This window comes from Dasypus novemcinctus, chromosome 7 (assembly GCF_030445035.2).
Source record: "Dasypus novemcinctus isolate mDasNov1 chromosome 7, mDasNov1.1.hap2, whole genome shotgun sequence".
Classification (NCBI taxonomy): domain Eukaryota; kingdom Metazoa; phylum Chordata; class Mammalia; order Cingulata; family Dasypodidae; genus Dasypus; species Dasypus novemcinctus.
Genome location: NC_080679.1, coordinates 76,511,930 through 76,531,792, shown reverse-complemented (window position 1 = coordinate 76,531,792; position 19,863 = coordinate 76,511,930). Strand labels below are relative to the sequence as shown.

Genomic DNA, 19,863 nt, shown 5'->3' with positions numbered 1-19,863 from the left:
CAGGTTAGACAATGCCACAAGAAAACAATTAGATAAAAAATGTGGAAGACTAGACACAGGTTAGACAATGCCACAAGAAAACAATTAGATAAAAAATGTGGAAGACTAGACAAGACAACTAACTGGCTTAGACTCTTTCCAAAAAGATATTGTTATAAAACAGAACAAAAAAAACAGCGGGACTATTCTAGCAGGGGGACTATTCTAGAGTTAAAGAGATTAAAGATGCCAACAATCAAGCATAATGCATCACTCTTGATTAGATCCTGGATCAGACAAACTGATATTTTTAGAGCAATTGAGGAAGTTTGAATTTAGGCTGAATATAAGATGATATTATAAAGTTACTGTTAATTTTTTAAATTGCTAATAGTATTACTCAGTTAGGAAATCTCTTTATTCATAGATATATGCTGAAATATTTAGGGATAAAGTACCATGATGTCTGCAGCTTACTTCAAATGGTTCAGCAAAAAATACACATCTACTTATATACATAAAGATAAAGCAAATGTGGAAAAATAAGTAAATTTAAGTGAAAGGTATTCAGGGGTTCGTTTTATCTCTCCAAACTTTTCTATAGATTTAAAATTTTTTAAAAATTAAAAGTGGGGAAAATACAATATATTCCTGAATACCAGAAACAACACTTAAAACATATATATAATCCACAACAGGGAAACGGATGTGGCTCAATCAATTGGGCTCCCGTCTACCATATGGGAGGCCCAAGGTTCAATCCCCAGGGCCTCCTGGTGAGGGCAAGCTGGCCCATGCAGAATGCCAGCCCACACAGGAATGCAGCCCCGCGTGGGAAAAGTCGTGCCGCACAGGAGTGCCAGCCCACGTGGAGAGCTGGTGCAGCAAGAAGATGCAACAAGAGACACAGAGGAGAGAAAATAAGAAGACATAGCAGAACAGGGAGCTGAGGAGGCACAAGAGAGTAATTGCCTCTCTCCCACTCCAGAAGGTCCCAGGATCGGTTCCCAGAGCTGCCAAATGAGAATACAAGCAGACACAGAAGAACACACAACAACAGGGGAGGTGGGGGGGGGGGGCATAAATAAATCTTCAAATAGATGATGTACTAGGAATATATATAACAAAAGACATACAAGACTATACACCTGTAAAAAGATTTCAACAGAAATATATTCTGTTCATGGATTGGAAAGCCCAATATTATCATAATGTAAATTCTACCAAAATATAGAGTCCAATCAAAATTCCAACATATTTGGTTGGTTGGTTGATTTTTGGGGTGGAACTTGAGAAGTTGTTTCTAAAATTTATATAGGAAAGCAAAGAACCAAGAAGAGCCACAAGCTCTTGAAGAACATAAACAAAGTAAAAGGATTTGCTATCCTAAATATATAAAACCTTTTTTTAAAAGGTAGAATAATTAAGAGAGTACAATGGCACAGGAAAAGATCTATATAACAAAAGAGAAAACCCAGAAATTGACAATATGCATATACTGACACTATATGACAGAGAAAGTCCTTCAAAACAGTATGGAATAAATGGTCATTTTAATAAACAGTTCTGGGACAATAGACTAGCCATATAAAGAAGAAGTATGCCAAAGACAAGTGAAATGAAATCTAAATGTCATAGTTAAATCTATAAAGCATTTAAGAAGAAAATATCAATTACTTTTATGACCTGGAAAGAGAATAATTTTTTAAAACAAATACAAAAAGTGCTAACCATAGAGGAAAAATATTGATATATTTGAACATATTAAAATTTAAATTTTAATATTTCAAAAACACTGTGAAAAGACAAACCAGAGTAGGAAAGATTTTGCAACACAAATAACACATAAAAGAGCAGTATCCGGAATATATAAAGAACCCCTGCAAATCAACAAGATAAAAGTGTATAAAAAACTTTTAACTCATACTTCGTTCACCAAAGATAAAAATCCAAATGACCATTAACCATATGAAAGATATTCAACCTCATCTGTTAAAAAAAATGCCAATTAAACCACAAGGAGATTCCATTATACACTGATTAGCAAAAATTAAAACCCTGCAACACACCCTGGGGGCAATGTAAATCAGTACAAGAAACTTTGGAAAAGAGTTTGGCACATCTAGTAAAGTTGAATATAAAATACCCTGTGATTCTGCAGTTCCCACCCTTAGGAAGATACCACTAAAAAAAAAAAAAAGCATATGCCAGAATACATGTACAAAACATCCATAGAAGCACTGTTTGTAATATCCCCAAATTGGAAACAGCCCAAATGTTCATCAAGAGTAGAATGGAAAAATAACTTGTAGAATATTCATATAATGGAATAAACAAACTACATCTACATACAATAGTGTGGATGAATCTTACAAATGTAACTTATAGCAACAGAAACAAGTCTCAAAAGAATATAAACAGTACAATTTGATTCATAAAAATTTCAAAACCTGGAACTAAATATAGTGTTTAAGAATGTATACATGATGGTAAAACTATAAAGAAAAGCAAAGAACTGAAGAGTAGCGATTGTGCTTAAGAGGGAGTTATGATGGAACGATTATCTGGGAAACTTCTGAGATGCTAGCAATAATCTATTTTTGACCTGGATGGTGACATGGGTGTTCATATTAGGATTATTTGTTTAAAATAATGTGTATACATACATATATGTGTTTCATGTACTTCTCTTTATGAATATTCCACAATAAAATGAAATATGCAATAAATATTAAGAAGACATTCAATCTCACTTGTAATAAGGAAAATGAAAATTAAACATGGCAAACCTGATCACAAGTTTTGTGCAATCAGTACTGAATCAGAAAAGCACTGTCAGTATTACCTATCATGACTTGCTTAAAAGGCTGATAATACCCATTTTTGATGAGGTTGCAAAGAAACAGGCATTCTCATTTGCTATCAGTAGGAAAGTAAATTAGTAAAGCCTCTTGAAGAACAATGTGACAATATCTATCAAAACCCATATATCCCCTATATTCTATAAATTATCAATTCTAATTCTAAATATCTATCTTAATGGAATACTAGCACATGTATTCAAGGATGTTTATCGTTCACTACAGCATTGTAATAATAGTGAAAAAAGTAAATATCAATAAGGGAGTGCATATGAAAGGTATCATAATCCATACAATGTAATACTATACAGCAATTAAATAAATCATCATGAACTGACATGAAAAGATCTCTAAGCCATATTAAGTAAATAAAAGCAAATCAGAAAACAACAAATACATAGCACAATCCTGTTTTAAAAATATAAATATATAACATTCATATAGATGCATGAAACACAGACTATGTATTTATACTCTATTAGTAGTGATTATCTCTAACACTGGGAGCTGTAGGAAAAGAAGGCTAAAAAACATTTTCACCTCTTATTCGATAAACATGTAACATACAACTCTTCTATAAGAATGTATTTTTGTACTACTTCTGTATTTTTAATGTGGTAATAGTAAAACAACTGTATTGCTATTTGTCCCATTCTACTAACAGTCTAATACATTTGGAAATAACTACCTTTTGAAGCTAATTCTTTTGTTCTCGGAGAGCCTTGAGAAGCCTATAGTTGTGGTTACAGGGCTGTCAGACATCAACTGATGAGCACTGCATAAGGTACTAAATGCTTGGTTTATCTCCAGGCTCACCCCTTGAAAATATTTGCATATATTCGCACATCCCAGCTCATGGCAACAGCATTAGTGCCTTTTCCAAAGCACTTTGCTAAAGTAAGTAAACTCTGATGCTACACATCAAATCACAACTACAGTAAAATGTGGATGTGGCTGTCAAGACGCATATTCAAATCAAAATCAGTAATCGTGCTCTTAAGAGTGACCTTTGCAATAAGTACTTTACATTTGAGCCCATAAAGAAGAACCTAGATCCCACTAAGTATAAGATAGAACTTTTCTTCTTTCTTCCCTCCTCTCTCTCCACCCTTGCCCATCCAAGTCAAACTGTTTCCTACAAAGGTTGGAGAAAGGGCAAACTTGATTATGAGTTATTTGAAATCGGTACTGAATCAGAACCACCAGCCAAAAGCACTATCAAATGTATTTAGAAAGGAAAATCCAACTGCCTGCATACATTTTGGCGTACATTTTACTTTTTACTGGAATCATATCCATATAAAGGAAAACTGCCAAATTTTCAAAGGTTGATCCTTACCCTTGCCATGTCACAGGAAGGCAAAACTAAGCCAGTAAATGCTAGAGACATCCCTGTTTCCATATGTGCGCTGAAAGGAGGAGCCACCTAGGAAATGTCATTTGATTGATGCATGGAAAATTATCTATACATGCGTTAAATACAAATGGAAACATCAGCACACATGAGTCATGAGCCTGGCCCGCTGGCATCCACTGGCATTTATCTTCTCCACAGGATCTTATTCAGTGATGTAGCATTAGGTATCTTTATGCCATTTATCAGCAAATACCTTTTTATTCCAGAGTGGAAAGCAAACTAAGAATTAAATACATCCAATATTGATGCTTTATTTCCATAAGTCACCAATAAGAGAATGAATTTAATTTTAATACATTTATTTTCATGTGATTCTTAATAAAACACTTTCAAAACATTCTGTACATTTCAAGCCACTCATAACTGCATTACATTTCTATAAATGTGATTTGTTGGGATGAGGTTGCAAGATGTCTCTGTACAAAGATGTACAATATGTACAGTCACTGTAAGTGCAAGCTGTGCAAAGCAGAGTCTAGAACGCTATTTCATGCCAAGGCTTAGGAAAACATTTCAACATATAAGACTTAAGCTTGAAACTGCATTGTTTTCCCCCCCTGGGCAAATGATTACTTTATAAACAAATATATGTATATGTCATATAGAAAGAATAGTTTGACTCTTCAGCTCAGCCAGCGCCATGCAGCTGACTGGATCCGTTACAGGCTGCCTTCCTCTGCCTCTCTCTTCAGGGCGCATTTGCCACGCTCAACAGTCATCTCTTCACTGAGCTGCTGCCACTGCTGCCCTTGGCTGAACCACGGCAACACTAGGAGACTTAAATTTGGGAAGATAAAGGCCAAACTTGTTTTCAATGCCAGCAAAAGTGGCTGTGGCAAGTCTGTATCCACCAATGTGGTCAGGACTGGCAGGAGGAAGGTCTGCGATGCGGGACTTAGGTGTTGGTTCTGAGCCAGAAGGTTTGCTGTTCAGAGGAAAAAGCAAATGGTTAGCGGGCTCAGTGATGACAGGAATGATGGAGCCTTTCAGTCTGACCCGTCTACCTCAAAGAAGAGTGTCTAAACCATTTCCATGCCATCTATGTTGCATTAGTCAGGATTTATAGCTGCTTTGACAGCAAACATTCACATAGTTGATTTAGAAGAGAAATGGCCTCAATTCCAATGCATTTATATGGTGATTTCTCTCTATATATATCCATAGAAAAAAAGACCAGAAGAAATTATACTCAAATATTAATACTCTCTAGGAAGTAGGGTGATTTTCTCTTTTTCAAATATTCTACACTGAGCACATATTAAGTTAATCATTAAGAGTTTACATTTTTCTCTTTTAACATTTTGATGTAATTTTAACGATTAACTTTTTATGTAGTAGACTCATAAAGGTTTTTTCTAAAATTATTTAAAGAGAAATAGACTTAATTCTTGCTTTTACAGATAGTGAAAGCACAAAAAAGCTTGAGTCTTAACATTTCTGCAATGGAATCATAAGATTGCTGTTCTCACTTTCTTTGTAAAGGTCTCTCCACCTCTTGGTTCAACAGCTAATTCCCTACTTGGCCTTTGAGTAGGAGAGGTGTTCACAGATTTATGAGGTGAGAACTTAGATATGGGATTGGGTTTTCTGCTAAAAAGCTGATAATTTATTACTCTGGGTATAATAGCCTTTTTCGCCCAGCAGATTCAACAAGTAATTCCTCTTCTCCCCGGTGCAAGTGTCAAGTACAAAGCCTTCTGACCTAGACCTCACCAGTGAATATATCCATGGGTATAACCTCTCTGAACCTACTGATTTTTGGTACTAAATTAGATCTAAGAACATTTATACCCATCTATAATAAATCATGATGAAAGATGAAATATCAGTGTGATAGGGCTTAAGTCTTTGAAAGTAAGTTCACAAAATTGTTACTAATACTAACTTTTGTTACTTCTGATGAGAAGGACATAAAGGCAAGGCTATTTAGCCTTTTAAAGTCCACACGCTAAGGGTCTAAGTTTTGGATCCACTGAAAAAGGACAATTACTCAATAGTATTTTAGTTTGCCACATCCCTATACGTTCCCTCAGTAGCTGCTTGACATTGTGTGTGATGCCCCATCGAGCCCACTCCTTTCATGCTAAAGCCTCTCAGGACCACTGGGGTCCCTCCGTCTTATCAGTCTTCCCAAGGGTTCCAAATATGCAGTGGGTCCGGTGCTTTCTGTATAAAGGAGATGAGCAGTTGCACTTACAGGCCTCCAAAGTCAATGTAAAACCACCGCTGGAGAAGTTCATAGGTGACCAAGGTAACACCAAACTGGGGCGAGGATCGAAACACTCGGGCTGAGAAAGAGAGGCAAGGGGGGAATTAAGACCAGGGTGACTGCGGCAATGACGAGCACTGAGCAACAGCAGAGCGGCGCGCGGAGCCGGCGGCCACGCGGGACGCACGCGCCCCACCTGCAGTCCCTTTCCAAAAGGCCGAGGGCCCCTCCTCCCGGAGGATCTTCCGGAAGCAGTCGATAACACCGCTGTACGTCGTCTGGCCTGCGCGGGCTGCCACTTGCAGTCTTGTCTTGATGACATCAGCAGGGGTCACCAGAGAAGCAGCAGGCACACCTTTCAGGAGAAAGCCACGTTTAATTCATCCTAAGTACCTTATAAAGGAGAGAATTACTGCTAACATCTGACTACACAACTAGCAACTTAAACCACTGGAGGGAAGCTCAGAGTTCCTTAAATACATGTCTGGGCATTAATGGAAAAAGGATGGATGAGCCCATTAGCTGCTTCAGGGACCAGGGCAAAACCCCTTCATTTTCCTTTCTGAATTAGAAAAACCAATCCACTTTGCATGGTTCCAAAGAACTGTGCAGGGGGGGAAATGCAGCAATATTAATAGGACAATTCCCAAATGGTCCCCTTTAGATTTTGCTAATAATTATCTTACCTTCTTTTCTTTTTTTCCTATATAAAATAGAACTATTTTCCTGTATAATAAGAAATAAGATGTTGATTTAATGAGCTGCTAAATGTATCCAAATGATACCCAAATGTCGTGTTTTTTGCTGATTCTTGTTACCCTTACTGTGTGAGGTGAACAGCAATACTCATAAGCACTCACCTGTCGAGGGGCTAATGTGCGTGTTGGCTGTGACTCCTTTCCGACATGCTTACTAACAAGTCATTACAACTGCGGTGAAAAGGGGCCAGGCAGCCAGTGAAGGCACAACAGGTGAGCTGACCAAAGAGAGGCCCCTCACCCACCTCCTGTGCCTGAACACCCTGGGGTCACGTGGAGACTCACCAGCAGCAGGACACAGAAAATGGATTTCACAACCACACCTTTTACTATAAAACAAAACAGGGAACAAAGGAGCAGCAGAGCCTTCCCCAGGTGGGAAGAAACTCAATTTGGCCTGAAAATCACAGCTTCGGTCATAGGCAGTAGGAGTTGGGGGATATGTGGGAGGCTTTGTTAGAGAACAGGCAAATACCTATCCCCCAGGTCCAGTACCCTGTCCCTGCAAAACTAGGTAATCCTTTGGAGGAAGGATTCTGAATGTTCTCAGCCCCTGTCAGCAAAGCTTTGCTGGCAAAATGTAGATTCAACTCATTCTGCAAACTGACATCAAAAGTCTGAGGGCAAGAAGTTGGTGCTGACAGTTTCATGGAAATGTTTATTTGGTTCCATCAATCACTGGCAAAATGCCTGTCTACGATTAGACTGTTCTCTGGCTGGTGTTTTTTGTTTTGTTGTTTTTGCTGGTGATTGGAAAACACGAGAAAAGTTGGGAGGGAAAACACTGGTCTGCATTTAAACCTGGGAGACTTTGGTGAGTACCAGAAAGTGTCTGGACAAGCAGGCAACTTAATTGGCTTTTACATGTACAATTGACTGAAGTTAGAATTGCCAGAGGACGAGGGCTTTACTTCTCCCAAATAAGGGCTCAAAGCTCCCTGGGGGATTTAATCATCACAAATCCTCTCCTGTCATCGAGAGCCCGCTGCCTGGGTGAGATCGACAGGGCCCTCAGCAGCCTGAGGAGCCAGGGCTCCCCACCACCACGCGACACACACCACACTCGGGGGAGGTCCTCGGGCCTCCTGCTGCGGCTAGCGGGGCCACCAGAGAGCGAAGCCCACGGCGAACCAAGCCTGGCTGTGCGTTGCGCGGGGGGGACAGCCGTCTGCGCAGGCGTTCCCGTGGACGCTTCTCTCCCTGACTGTAAGGGAGAGCAAACGTTCACCATTTCCTTCCTGCATCACGTCTGAGGACTTTGGGGCAGCAAAGGATGCCTGGTTCTTTCTTTCTACCCAAGTCAGCTCCTGCTGACTCAAGAGTAAGACTGTAGCCATAGAGATGTGAAGGAAGCCGCTGCTGGAATTTGCCAGGCTCTTTCAGATGGAATCTTTTCTGTGCCTGATTTCACATATGAGGCTAAATAAAAGTCTTCAATTGTTCCACTGGCATTTACTGAGCCCCTGTTAGTACAGTCCTGGCCACCATCAGACCAGCAAGGATGAAAAGCGAAACTCCTGCCTTCAAGGAACTCCCAGCCTAGCACAGTGGCTAAAACATATGCAAACAACCATTAATAAAAAGTTTTCAGGGTCAGAAAAGAGGCACAAAGGGAACTCGGGATGATCTGATGGGGAGACTGCTTACTTGGGTCTACTGAGGGAGGTGGTAGGAGGAACAGGGATCGCTTCATGAAGAAAGCTCAATTTCAAGCGGAATCATGTTTTCCAATATGCAGAGATAACGGGAGGGCTCGCTAGACCTACGCGTCGGCGTGCGGTGCAGCAAGGCCACTGACTTGATGAAGAACTTTCCACCTTAATGGCTAGCTTGGCTTCACCCGCGGTTCCAGGGAGCAGGAGGCTACGGAACGCGTTAATGAGGAAAGCCCAATTTAGATGGGCAGATCTAATTTGGCGCCGAGTTGCTAAGCTGCATTAAGCTGTTTATCCACATTATGCAAATGTAATTAACTTTCATCAGAATTACAGCACATCTCACAAAGGAGGAAAAGTGATCATATTTAAACTAAGTTAGATACAAACAGTAACCCAGAAATAAAGGGGAAAAGTACTTGGAGATGATATTCTTCTTAAGGAGAACGGGGGAAGAGGTCTTTCGGTTAAAAAGAAAAAATGTGTAGTTACCTGCCATGGCTCCAGCTGCAAGGAGATTTAAACCTCCCACGTGTCCATTTTCATCAGCCAGAAGTAGTTTGCAATGAGCATAAACAGGAAAATAGATTGCAGAGAAGGGAATGTCTCGGAGGAAGCACGCTTTGGCGCCCTGTCACACAGTGAGGAGAGAGTGCAAAACGTTGTGTCAGAAGGGGGTGGATGGCCGTGAGGTCCAGGGAACCGGGAGGCTAGCGGGAGGAGGAGAGTAAGCGTGGTTTGACGTTGGAGAAAGTTTACAGTTGGGCAATGATATTCTGACAACTAAGGATTTTCTAGCATTTCCATTTTAGATTCAATTTTTAAGGTTCATAAAATTTCAATTCTCAGACCTCCAGGTGGCTTGTTCTGTTTGGCTTTGGTGGGTAGAGGGGTGAGGGACAGACTTGGAATCCCAAGATTAATAGCCCAGTAAGGACAACCACAACTAGGAATGAATTTGCAGTTCAGTCCACTTCAGGGTCCAGCCCCCCAGTTCCAGGTGAGAAGCTACAGGCAGTAGTGGTGGAGAAGGAAAGTGACTATTCTAGGGAGAGGGAAGAGGAAATCACAAATCTTCCCTCCTCCTTCCCCAAGTCCTCAGCGGCAGAGGGTAGGGGAACACAGACAAAATCTTCCTATGTGGAGAAAAACCCACCCAGAACAGCTACCTCAGAGACAGAGAGCACTGGCTAGCAGCCAAGCAGACCCACTGCACAGAGCTTTCCTGGCCGTGTGGGCACTCTACCACACTTTGTTCCCCTTACGGCTCTGTTTTTTGTTGTTTTGTTTTGCTTTAGGAGGTATCAGGGACTGAACCTGGGACCTTGTACATGTGAAGCAGGTGCTCAGCCACTGAGCTACACCTGTTCCCCAGTGGCTCTGTTTTTAAAAGATAAACTCAAACATTAAAAAAAAAAATTCAGGAAGTGGCTGTGGCTCAATCAGTTGGGCTCCATTTACCATATGGGAGGCCCTGGGTTCACGTCCCGGGGCTGCTTGTGAAGACGGGCTCGCCCACCCGCTGCGGAGAGCCACCCAGCCCGCACATGCCGCGGAGCACTGACTCAGCAAAGGCGGCACAACAAAGAGAAAGGAGACAAGCAAGAATACAGAAGAGCCAGCAGCAAATGAACACAGAGAGCAGACGGCAAGCAAGCCGCAAGGGGGAGGGGAAAATAAAGAAATACAGGCACAGAAGAACGTACAGCGAAATGGACAGAGAGCAGACAGCACGCAAAAAGTTGCAAGGGGGAAGATTTTTTAAAAATGCAGGAAGTAGAGTTGGCGCAAGCCATTGGGCACCTCCCTCCCACATGGGAGGTCCTGGGTTTGGTTCCCAGTGCTCCCTTAAAAAAAAAAAAAGAAGAGCACACAACAAACAGAGCAAACAGCGAGTGCAAACAATGGGGAGGGAGGAAAAATAATAAATAAAATCTTTTTAAAAACTAAAAAGAAAAAAGAAAAAATACGGACTCTCTAAAGGATGATCCAAAAAGAAACAATATGAATAAATTCGGTTCCTAAAGGGAATTCCAAAAAGGACAGAAATTGGGACAGGCTGCAAAATTATATATAAAACTCTCTGGAGATAGGCATCATTGGCTTGCTGGTCTCCAAAGAACCCTGTAGCTGTGTGATTCTAATCCAGAGAATTTCTAATTTACACATTTCTGCAGTGATGGATCTATAAATAAATCAGATGCTTTGGAAGCACTGGTGCCTATAGTGGCTAAATTTATGTATTCCCACCTTATATACCGGGCAAAGGAATGGAAAGAAATACTCTTCCTTGTTTAAGCAAAATAATCACTTCTGCTCCATTACATCTGATCTGTAATGATGGGAGTAAGTATACCTGTGGGGAAGGAATCTGTTGACTGGCATTTTACTAAAGTACAGTACAGTCTGGTGGTGGTGGTGTTTTTTTAATGGAATTCATTATTGACAAATCCCACCACTTAACTTCTTAAAGACCTGAATCTTACCAAACTCTACCACTGTCTCACTGTGGTCAAACTATTAAGACAAAGTGAAGCTCCTACTGGGAAGATAACAAAAGGAATAACTGATTCAAAATAAACCTAAGACTATTTTAAAGTCCTAAACCAGCCCAAGGAGAACACCAAAGAAACTTTCTCGAGCCCCCATCAGATGAAAGGCTGGGATCCTGCAGCCAGCTGGGCCACGGGGCTGGCTCCCTACCTGCCGGCTTCCGAGAGCCAGAAGACCACAATGCAGGAGTGCCTCTAACAGAAGGGCTCTGACTTTTCCTTCTGCTTGATTTTCTACTCCAGGGACTACCCGGCTGGACAAGACTGCTTTTCAAGGGGGGGGGGGGGTGGGCGGGGCAGCTGGAGGTCTGGTTTCCACAGTCTTTTACATTTACATCGAGTAGATTACAAACCCTACTGAGAGCACCCAAGGGGACCTACTCACCTTGTACAGGCCGAACAGTCCCAGGTCCCGGAGCACGTTCAGGGCACTGACTCGGGGCCCCGTGGTGATCTCTCCCGCCACCTGCAGGCGTATCTTCACTATCTCCAGGGGGTTGGTAAAGATGACCTGTGAGCCTCCAGCCTGCAGGCAAGGGAAGATCGGCAGAGGCAGATTTCCACGTCAGAGCCTGACTGGCAGCGTAAACGAGAAACATCAGAAGAGCCTTGGCATTTGACCACCCTCACGCTTCCTGCTCCATGGGGAATGGGAGCCAGTGCTGGAGGGGTGCACAGGGATGGTCCCAAACTCAAGTCTCCCGCCCCCGTGTCTGGATTTGCTTCTGTTTGAAAAGTCCAGAGTGTTACTAGGCCCAGTCTTCCCAGGGCCACCCCAGCTACATCCGCAAGAGCTAAACTGCTATAGACTCATTTGGAAAACAAAAGTGAAGCCAGATGTGGCAATGGAGAGCTCCCCAACAAAACAGAGAGACTGTAGAAGACTGGTGTCTATTACAAGCCGAAACCCAAGATTCAGATCTCCACGTGTTTCTTTGCTCTTGTCATCCTCTTTAGCTCAGCCACTTGCTTCCCTCTCCAGGGACTGGAGGGCGAGAAGCATAGCTTGGGTTCACGGAGGTACCTTATGTCAGGGGGAAGAAGGTGCCTCTGGTTCAAATTCTAAAACTTACTATCTTTGAGACCAGGGACACAGCTATGCCCACATGGAAGGAGAGACTGTGAAAGACAAATTTCAGTATCATTTCAAGACAAAAATCAGAAAAGCTCTTCAAGGCAGAGCTAGAAAATGGAACATCTAGTTACCGCGAGCACAACAACCTCAAATCAAAGCCACATTCCACATTCTGGAGGTGAGTGATAGAGATCTGAATTTGGGTAATGAGGGTGTATTTTGCATATTTGCATCTGAAATCTGTTAACTAGTTAAAAAGAGAGAAAGAAGAGAGAGAGAGAAAGACAATGTTTAATAAAACTGCCACCAACTCTTTTGGTTTCTATAAGAAAGAAAAGTGTGTGTGATCATGAATACACACATATCTACATATACCCATGAATATTCAGTCATAACCATATTTGTATAATCACATAATTATAACAACTGCAAGAGCATATCACATCATGTGAAATAGGGAATGTGTGCCTCGGCGGGGCACTGTAATTCCACATCCCTCTTCCGCTCCATCTTTCATAGACCCTTTGGGAAATAACTTATTTAATTGAGATCCATGCTCCTTTAAGTTCTCCAAATTTCTTTCTGAGTATACAAGTAACAGGCTTTATACTCAATTTCAACACTGAAATGACTGTATTTTAAAGGCAATGACTGTATTTTAAAACACACATATTTACTGCATGCTTTGAGGATTAACAAGATATATGCTAACTCCTAACAATGTATTGTTACATGTGGTTACATGTGGTTACAGTGTAACCACAAAACTAAACTGATGTACACTCACAACTTTTAAATATATAATCTAAACACTTACATTCATTATCTGAAAAGTAAATGTACAATGACACAACTGAAAGGCATACATCTAGGAGACATACATCTATATTCTATTTTTGAAGGAGAAAACTTGTAGCAATTATATAGCTTGCATATCCATTTTAAAATTAATATACATTTTTATGTGAATGCAAATGCTACCCATTAATTTTAGAAAAAAATTAAGATTACTATTTAATTTGTCTAAAACTTTAGAAGCCAATAATTCTTAAAAGGAAACAAAAGTGGCAAATGTGCACTGTTCTTTTTTAAACTCGGAGGTTGACCACTAGTTCATAATAAACTGGGAACAGGAAGAAGGGGAATAAAATCTAAGATTAGTTCAACTATTCTAGAAAAAAATCTAGCAACCCAGAACAAGGATTATGATCCCATCTCACTCTTTAACTGAATTTTTCTCTTCTAAGAAACATATACATGGAAATATATTTTCTTTATTCTAAGACTATTGACTGTAAGTGCTACAATTAATTTAGTAATGCCTTTTTGGAAGAAAAACACCATTTACAGTAAATACAATCAGTGACTATAAGGAATTTCCAAAAAGTTAAATTGTAAAATAAAAATGCAGTAACCTTTCAGTGAAAAAATAGTACCTGTATTTATACAAATATGCTAATACTTGCTATAACAGCAACAAAATGAAACAGAAAAAATTCAAATGCCTAATATGGAAACAGTGAAGTAGCCATTATATGTTCTTAATCAAGCATGATTAGGTAATAAAATCATGGCAAGTGACATAAACATAATAGGTACACATCAATCCCAAATATTTTGAAATTTATTTAAGGTTAACAAAATCAGAATGGTTTAAAGATGAAACATAGATTGCCTTCTGGAAAGAAAACCTGAGTAGATGAGAGAAAGAATTTTCATAATACACCCTATTGTATCTTTTTAATTCTCAATCATATGAATGTATTAAATACTTAAAAAAAAAAAAATCCAGGACTGGACCTAGAAACAATGACTTCTTTATAGACTACATTCTCTCCCTCATACATTCTTCCCCATTACAAATTTGGTAAGTTATATACTTCAAATGCATTTTTCTAACTAGCTGACAGCTAGTTATATGTAGATTCAAAACTTTAAAACAGCTTACCTACCTATGTATATGTGAACATTTAAAAAATATATATGTTTATATATATATTTATATATATATAAAACTAGTGATCTGGAATAATGGAATAATTATATAAAATTTTTAATTAAACCACAATGATACAGAGTCCAAAATCTTAAATGGACACTAATTTGACATCTTGCTGTTTCTGGTCCTGAGGCTTATATTAGATCACATACCATTCACCGTGGAATTTTTTCACCAAAATTAACATCCAACTTTCTCATTGGCAAATTTCTTTCATCAAATTCCCTGCTTATTTTTTTTAAAGAGAGACAAGCACTAATATTAAAAGAGACTTAGATGCTTTTATTTTTCAATGTTGTTATTTCTTTGCGCTAGAGCTGAATTACAAAAGACAAATAAAAAGGGAACAAATTTCATTTTGAAAGAGGGTTACTCTTGTACAACAGAAATGAAAAGAATGTAAAAACTTCCACTTAACCTTGTGTCATTCAAATTTTTAAAAAAATGTAAATGAGAAAATAAACCAACTAAAGCTAACAGCAAACGTTAGAGGAAAAAGGATGTGATAAGTGAGATGTCACTGCACCTCAGAGGCACCCGGGGGGTACACAGAGTATATCAACCCCTGACTCCTGCCCCCTCATTCCTACCCCAGGGCACAGTCCCCAAGGAGGCTGGGGACCCGGACCCTGCTCAACCAAGTCCCCTCTCCCCTCCCCCCTTTTTTTTTAAGATTTATTTTTTATTTATTTCTCCCCCTTCCCTCCCCCCCAGTTGTCTGCTCTCTGTGTCCATTCACTGTGTGTTCTTCTGTGACCGCTTCTATCCTTATCAGCGGCACTGGGAATCTGTGTCTTTTTGTTGTGTCATCTTGCTGCGTCAGCTCTGCATGTGTGTGGCCCCATTCCTGGGCAGGCTGCACTTTTTTCTCACTGGGTGGCTCTCTGTATGGGGCGCACTCCTTGCGCTTGGGGCTCCCCTACGTGGGGACACTCCTGCGTGGCACGGCACTCCTTGCGCTCATCAGTACCGCGCATGGCCAGCTCCACACGGGTCAAGGAGACCCAGGGTTTTAACCACGGACCTCCCATGTGGTAGACAGATGCCCTATCCGCTGGGCCAAGTCCGCTTCCCTTTATCCCCTTGTTTGATTTGCTGTCTCCTAGAGTTTGGAACTGATTTCCTTCAACTGCAAAATGGCCAATCTGAGCAACTATTACAAAATCTTCCTTTAAAGAGACTGATGGAAATCTACTTTCAGTTTGTGTAAGACCACACCAGCTCCTTGGATAGATGTACAAAATCTGTGCATTTAAAATAACCAATCCAGGGAGTGGGTGTAGCTCAGTGGTTTTGAGCACCTGTTTCTCAAGTATGAGGTTCGGGGTTCAATCCCCACTACCTCCTAAAAGAAACAACAAGCAAACAAAATGACCCTTCTAAAATAACCAAACCAATAAAAGTCATCATCAGGATTAGGGACAGTGATTCTGTCTCACTCACCTTCAACCAAACATTCTTCGATACATTCATAAAGCAAAGGGAAATGCTACAGTTCTTTCTATAGAAGGTGAGCACAGTGACAGTTTAAAAGTAATAAACTGCAATATAGGTATTGCTGAGTGATGATATATGCCAGGATGTTTGTTAGAACATGACCAGATTCAACCACACATACTCCTGAATAAGGTGAGAGGAAAGTCAAGGTGCCTGCTACCTGGGATAAGCTATTTGTGACATAAAAATATAAGGACTTTTTGGGGGGCAGGTGTAGCTCAGTGGTTGAATACCTGCCTCCCATGTACAAGTTACCACATTCAAGCTTGATCCACTTTGGAGAACTAATGGGAAGTTTCTTCTAAGTTAAACAGACGTTTACCCTATTCTACTTGTAGATAGTCACCCAAGGAAAATGAAAATATATGCTCACAAAGATTTATACATGAATGTATTTATAGCAGCCTTATTTATAATAACCCAAAACTAGAAATACCCAATGTCTGTCAACAGGAGACTAGATAAACAAATTATGGTGTAGTCATACAATGGAATAATATTCAGCAGAATAAACAGGAAGAGACTACTGGTATGCACAATAACAGTAATGAATCTCAAAAGGAGCTATTAAAGAACACATTTTACATGTTTCCATTTATATGAAATCCAAAAACGAAGAAAAGTGGTTTGACTGGAAAGAGGCATGGGTGAATTTTCTGAAGTAAATGTTCTATATCTTATTTTGGGTTTTCTTATCGTGGGAGGATACAATTGTCATAAGTCATTGATCTAAACACCTGAGATCTGTTCATTTTTTTGTATATTAATTCCAACCAGATAAGTAAATAGGTATATAAAAAGATAACTTTAAAAACAAAGAAAAGCCACTACAAAGTTGAATGGGTTCATCTAGATATGTTTTGTTTTTTGTTTTTTTTTCTTTTTTTTTAAATGTTACATTCAAAAAATATAAGAGGTCCCCATATACCCCCACCCCCCTCACCCCACTCCTCCCACATCAGCAACCTCTTCCATCATCATGGGACATTCACTGCACTTGGTGAACACATTTGGGAGCACTGCTGCTCCACATGGATAATGGTTTACATTGTATAGATACGTTTTGACACACAGAGAAGGCCCCTGTTTTAATTCCCTCAGAAAGCACTATACAATAAAAGGAGTTGGTCTTCAAATCTAAATATCTGGGCTGACATGAAAGCTCCAGTATATGTCAGCTATGTGATTTCAGGTAAGAAAGTTAGCCTTTCTGAGCTTCTGTTTCTCACTGACTTATTTCTTAGGGGATGGCAGTAGTATCTATAAAGTACTTTGAAATACTTACAGTTCGAAGTTGGTATTATTATTTATTCATGTTCATAATAGGTATAATCAAATATACAGTAATAATTATGTCTGATATGGATATGTAATATCCATATATCTAATGGGTACTTTCTAATAGAAAAATAAAAGCATATGGCCTGATAAGAATGGTTTACCCCTGAGAATAATGGGGAAATGATTTGAAATCTATTGTGACGTACCCACTACACACACAACACTCAGAATCCATCTGAGATCTATAAAGAGTAATCCTATGTGTGCTGACACACTCTTTCCCCACCCACCCCCACTGAAAAAAGGGCCAAGCAATTATCAAACCTATACCTCACTTTATAGGTACTATAGAAAAAAACTGGGGGAATAATACACCAAATGTAAGCTATGGAGTACAGATACCAGTAATATTATGATGATGTTTTCATCAATTGTAACAAATGCATCACACAATTGGTGTTGGTGGTGGGCCAATGTATGGGGATCTTATATGGGATGCATGATTGTTTTATAAACTCACAACTTCTCAAATAAAAATTAAAAACAAAAACAAAACCCTTAGGCTAGCACATCTAAATGATCACTACTGCTAAAATTCTAAACCTAGTACATCTTTTCTGAGAAGGTTTTGATACAGATATATATCGGTGGCTAAAAGAAAAGTTTGGTCAATGATCACAATGAAGATTTAAAATGTGAAAATGCACCATCTGTTTAGACTTCTATTCCCAAAGGTTTTATTTTATTTCTAAGTGAGAAGTTCCGCTGAGTCCCTGATGCGCTTGAAGTAAAATCTGTTTGCATTTCCACTGAGGAAGTCAAAGACAACAAAACTTCCATCAGGTTTTAAAAAAGAAAGTGTATATGTGAGTGTGCGTGTGTTGTGAGTGTGCACACATGCATGAGCACATGAACATGTGTATGAAAACAGAAACATCCTAAAATGTTGGAATTGAAAAATAAAAATGCCATTTTATAATACCTCTGCTCAGAGCAAAAGACTGTAAAACATTCAAGATTAAAAATCTGCTTAAAGCATCAAAAGACCTAAATGTAAGAGGTAGAATGATAGAACTCTCAGAAGAAAGCATTGGCCTAAATTTGTGATCATGGATTAGGTAAGGATTTCTTAGGTATGATACCAAAAGCACAAGCAAACAAATAAAAATATAAAAAATTGTACTTCATAAAAATTAAAGTCCAATTCTTCTAAGGACACCATCAAGAAAAGGAAAAGACAACACACATAATGGGAGAAAATATTTGCAAATCATATATCTGACAAGGGTCTTGTGTGTAAAATATATAAAGAACTCTTACAATTCAATAATAAAAAGACAACCTAATATTAAAATGGGCAAAGTATTTGAATAGCTAGTTGTTTATCCAAAGATAACAAATGGCCAATACATACATGAAAAGATGCTTACCATTATCAGTCATTACAGAAATGCAAATTAAAGCCACAATGAGATATCATTTCAAACCCACCAGGTATGAATAATCAGAAATATAGAAATAATAAGTGTTAGCAAGAGTGTAGAGAAATAAGAACCCTCCTCCCTCCTGTAAAATGGAACAGCCACTTTGGAAAAGTGTGTTAGTTCCTCAAAAAGTTAAATATAGGGTTACCATATACGGCTCAGGAGCTTCATTCCTGGGTAAATATCCAGGAGAAATGAAGGCATATGGTCATACAAAAAATATACAATGAATGTTAGCAGCATTGTTCATAATAATCAAAAGGCAGGAGCAACCCAAATGTTCATCGACTAATGAATGGATAAGCAAAACGTGTTACATTCATGCAATGGAATATTATTCCTCAATGAAAAGGAATGAAATACTGATGCATGCTATGACATGAATGCACCTTGAAAACATTATGCTAAGTAAAAGAAGCCAGTCACAGAAGACCATATATTATATGATTCCATTTATATTAAATGCCCAGAATAGGTAAATCTATAAAGACAGAATTATAAGACTGGGGGAAAGGTTGGGAAGAGTAGGGGATGATAGCTAAAGGAAACTAAGTTTATCAGTTGATGAAAATGTTCTAAAATTGTGGAGATGACTGAACAATCAATATACTAAAAAAACACGGAATTATACACTTTAAATGTGTGAACTATATGGTAGGTAAATTATATCTCAATAAAACTTTTATTTATAAAATTTCCCTGACTCTTTGTGGGGAATCCAATGAATGAATGAATGAATGAATAAAAACATATACCAGACAAAGAAGTGGTTTGAATTTCACCTTTGCCATTATTTACTAGCTGCTGGATCTCACAGAGCTTTCACTTTCTTCCACTCTAATGGGGAATAATAATGAGATAATGCCTATAAACTGTTCAACCCAGAGCAAGACACTCAAGAAACAGTAGCTATTATGATAACTATAATCATGACATGCATTTTCTGTGGTCTTGTGTAGAAATGAAGCAAATCATGCTAAGGAATTCTACTTTCAAATTACCACAGTGGAATATGATTAGATTTAAGTTTTTATTGTTGAGAAATGTCAGGAACTACCCTTCTTCTAAGAGATATAAGTATATCCTGAGACTGGTT

At 39.2% G+C, this 19,863-nt stretch overlaps 1 protein-coding gene across 7 annotated transcripts in view; it reads right to left on the bottom strand.

Moving 5' to 3' along the window:
- Positions 1 to 2,650: 2,650 nt before the first annotated feature.
- The window catches only part of SLC25A12 (solute carrier family 25 member 12), a 217,837-nt gene continuing 200,624 nt past the window's right edge, over positions 2,651 to 19,863 (bottom strand). For all 7 annotated transcript variants that reach the window (XM_058300643.2, XM_071216300.1, XM_071216299.1 and 4 more), the window contains 5 exons: positions 11,817 to 11,957; positions 9,372 to 9,510; positions 6,663 to 6,821; positions 6,455 to 6,545; positions 2,651 to 5,182 (listed from right to left, as the gene is read on the bottom strand). In XM_058300643.2, the coding sequence (XP_058156626.1) occupies positions 4,981 to 5,182; positions 6,455 to 6,545; positions 6,663 to 6,821; positions 9,372 to 9,510; positions 11,817 to 11,957 (732 nt within the window). In that variant the 3' untranslated portion in view covers positions 2,651 to 4,980. The remainder of the gene's footprint in view (positions 5,183 to 6,454; positions 6,546 to 6,662; positions 6,822 to 9,371; positions 9,511 to 11,816; positions 11,958 to 19,863) is intronic.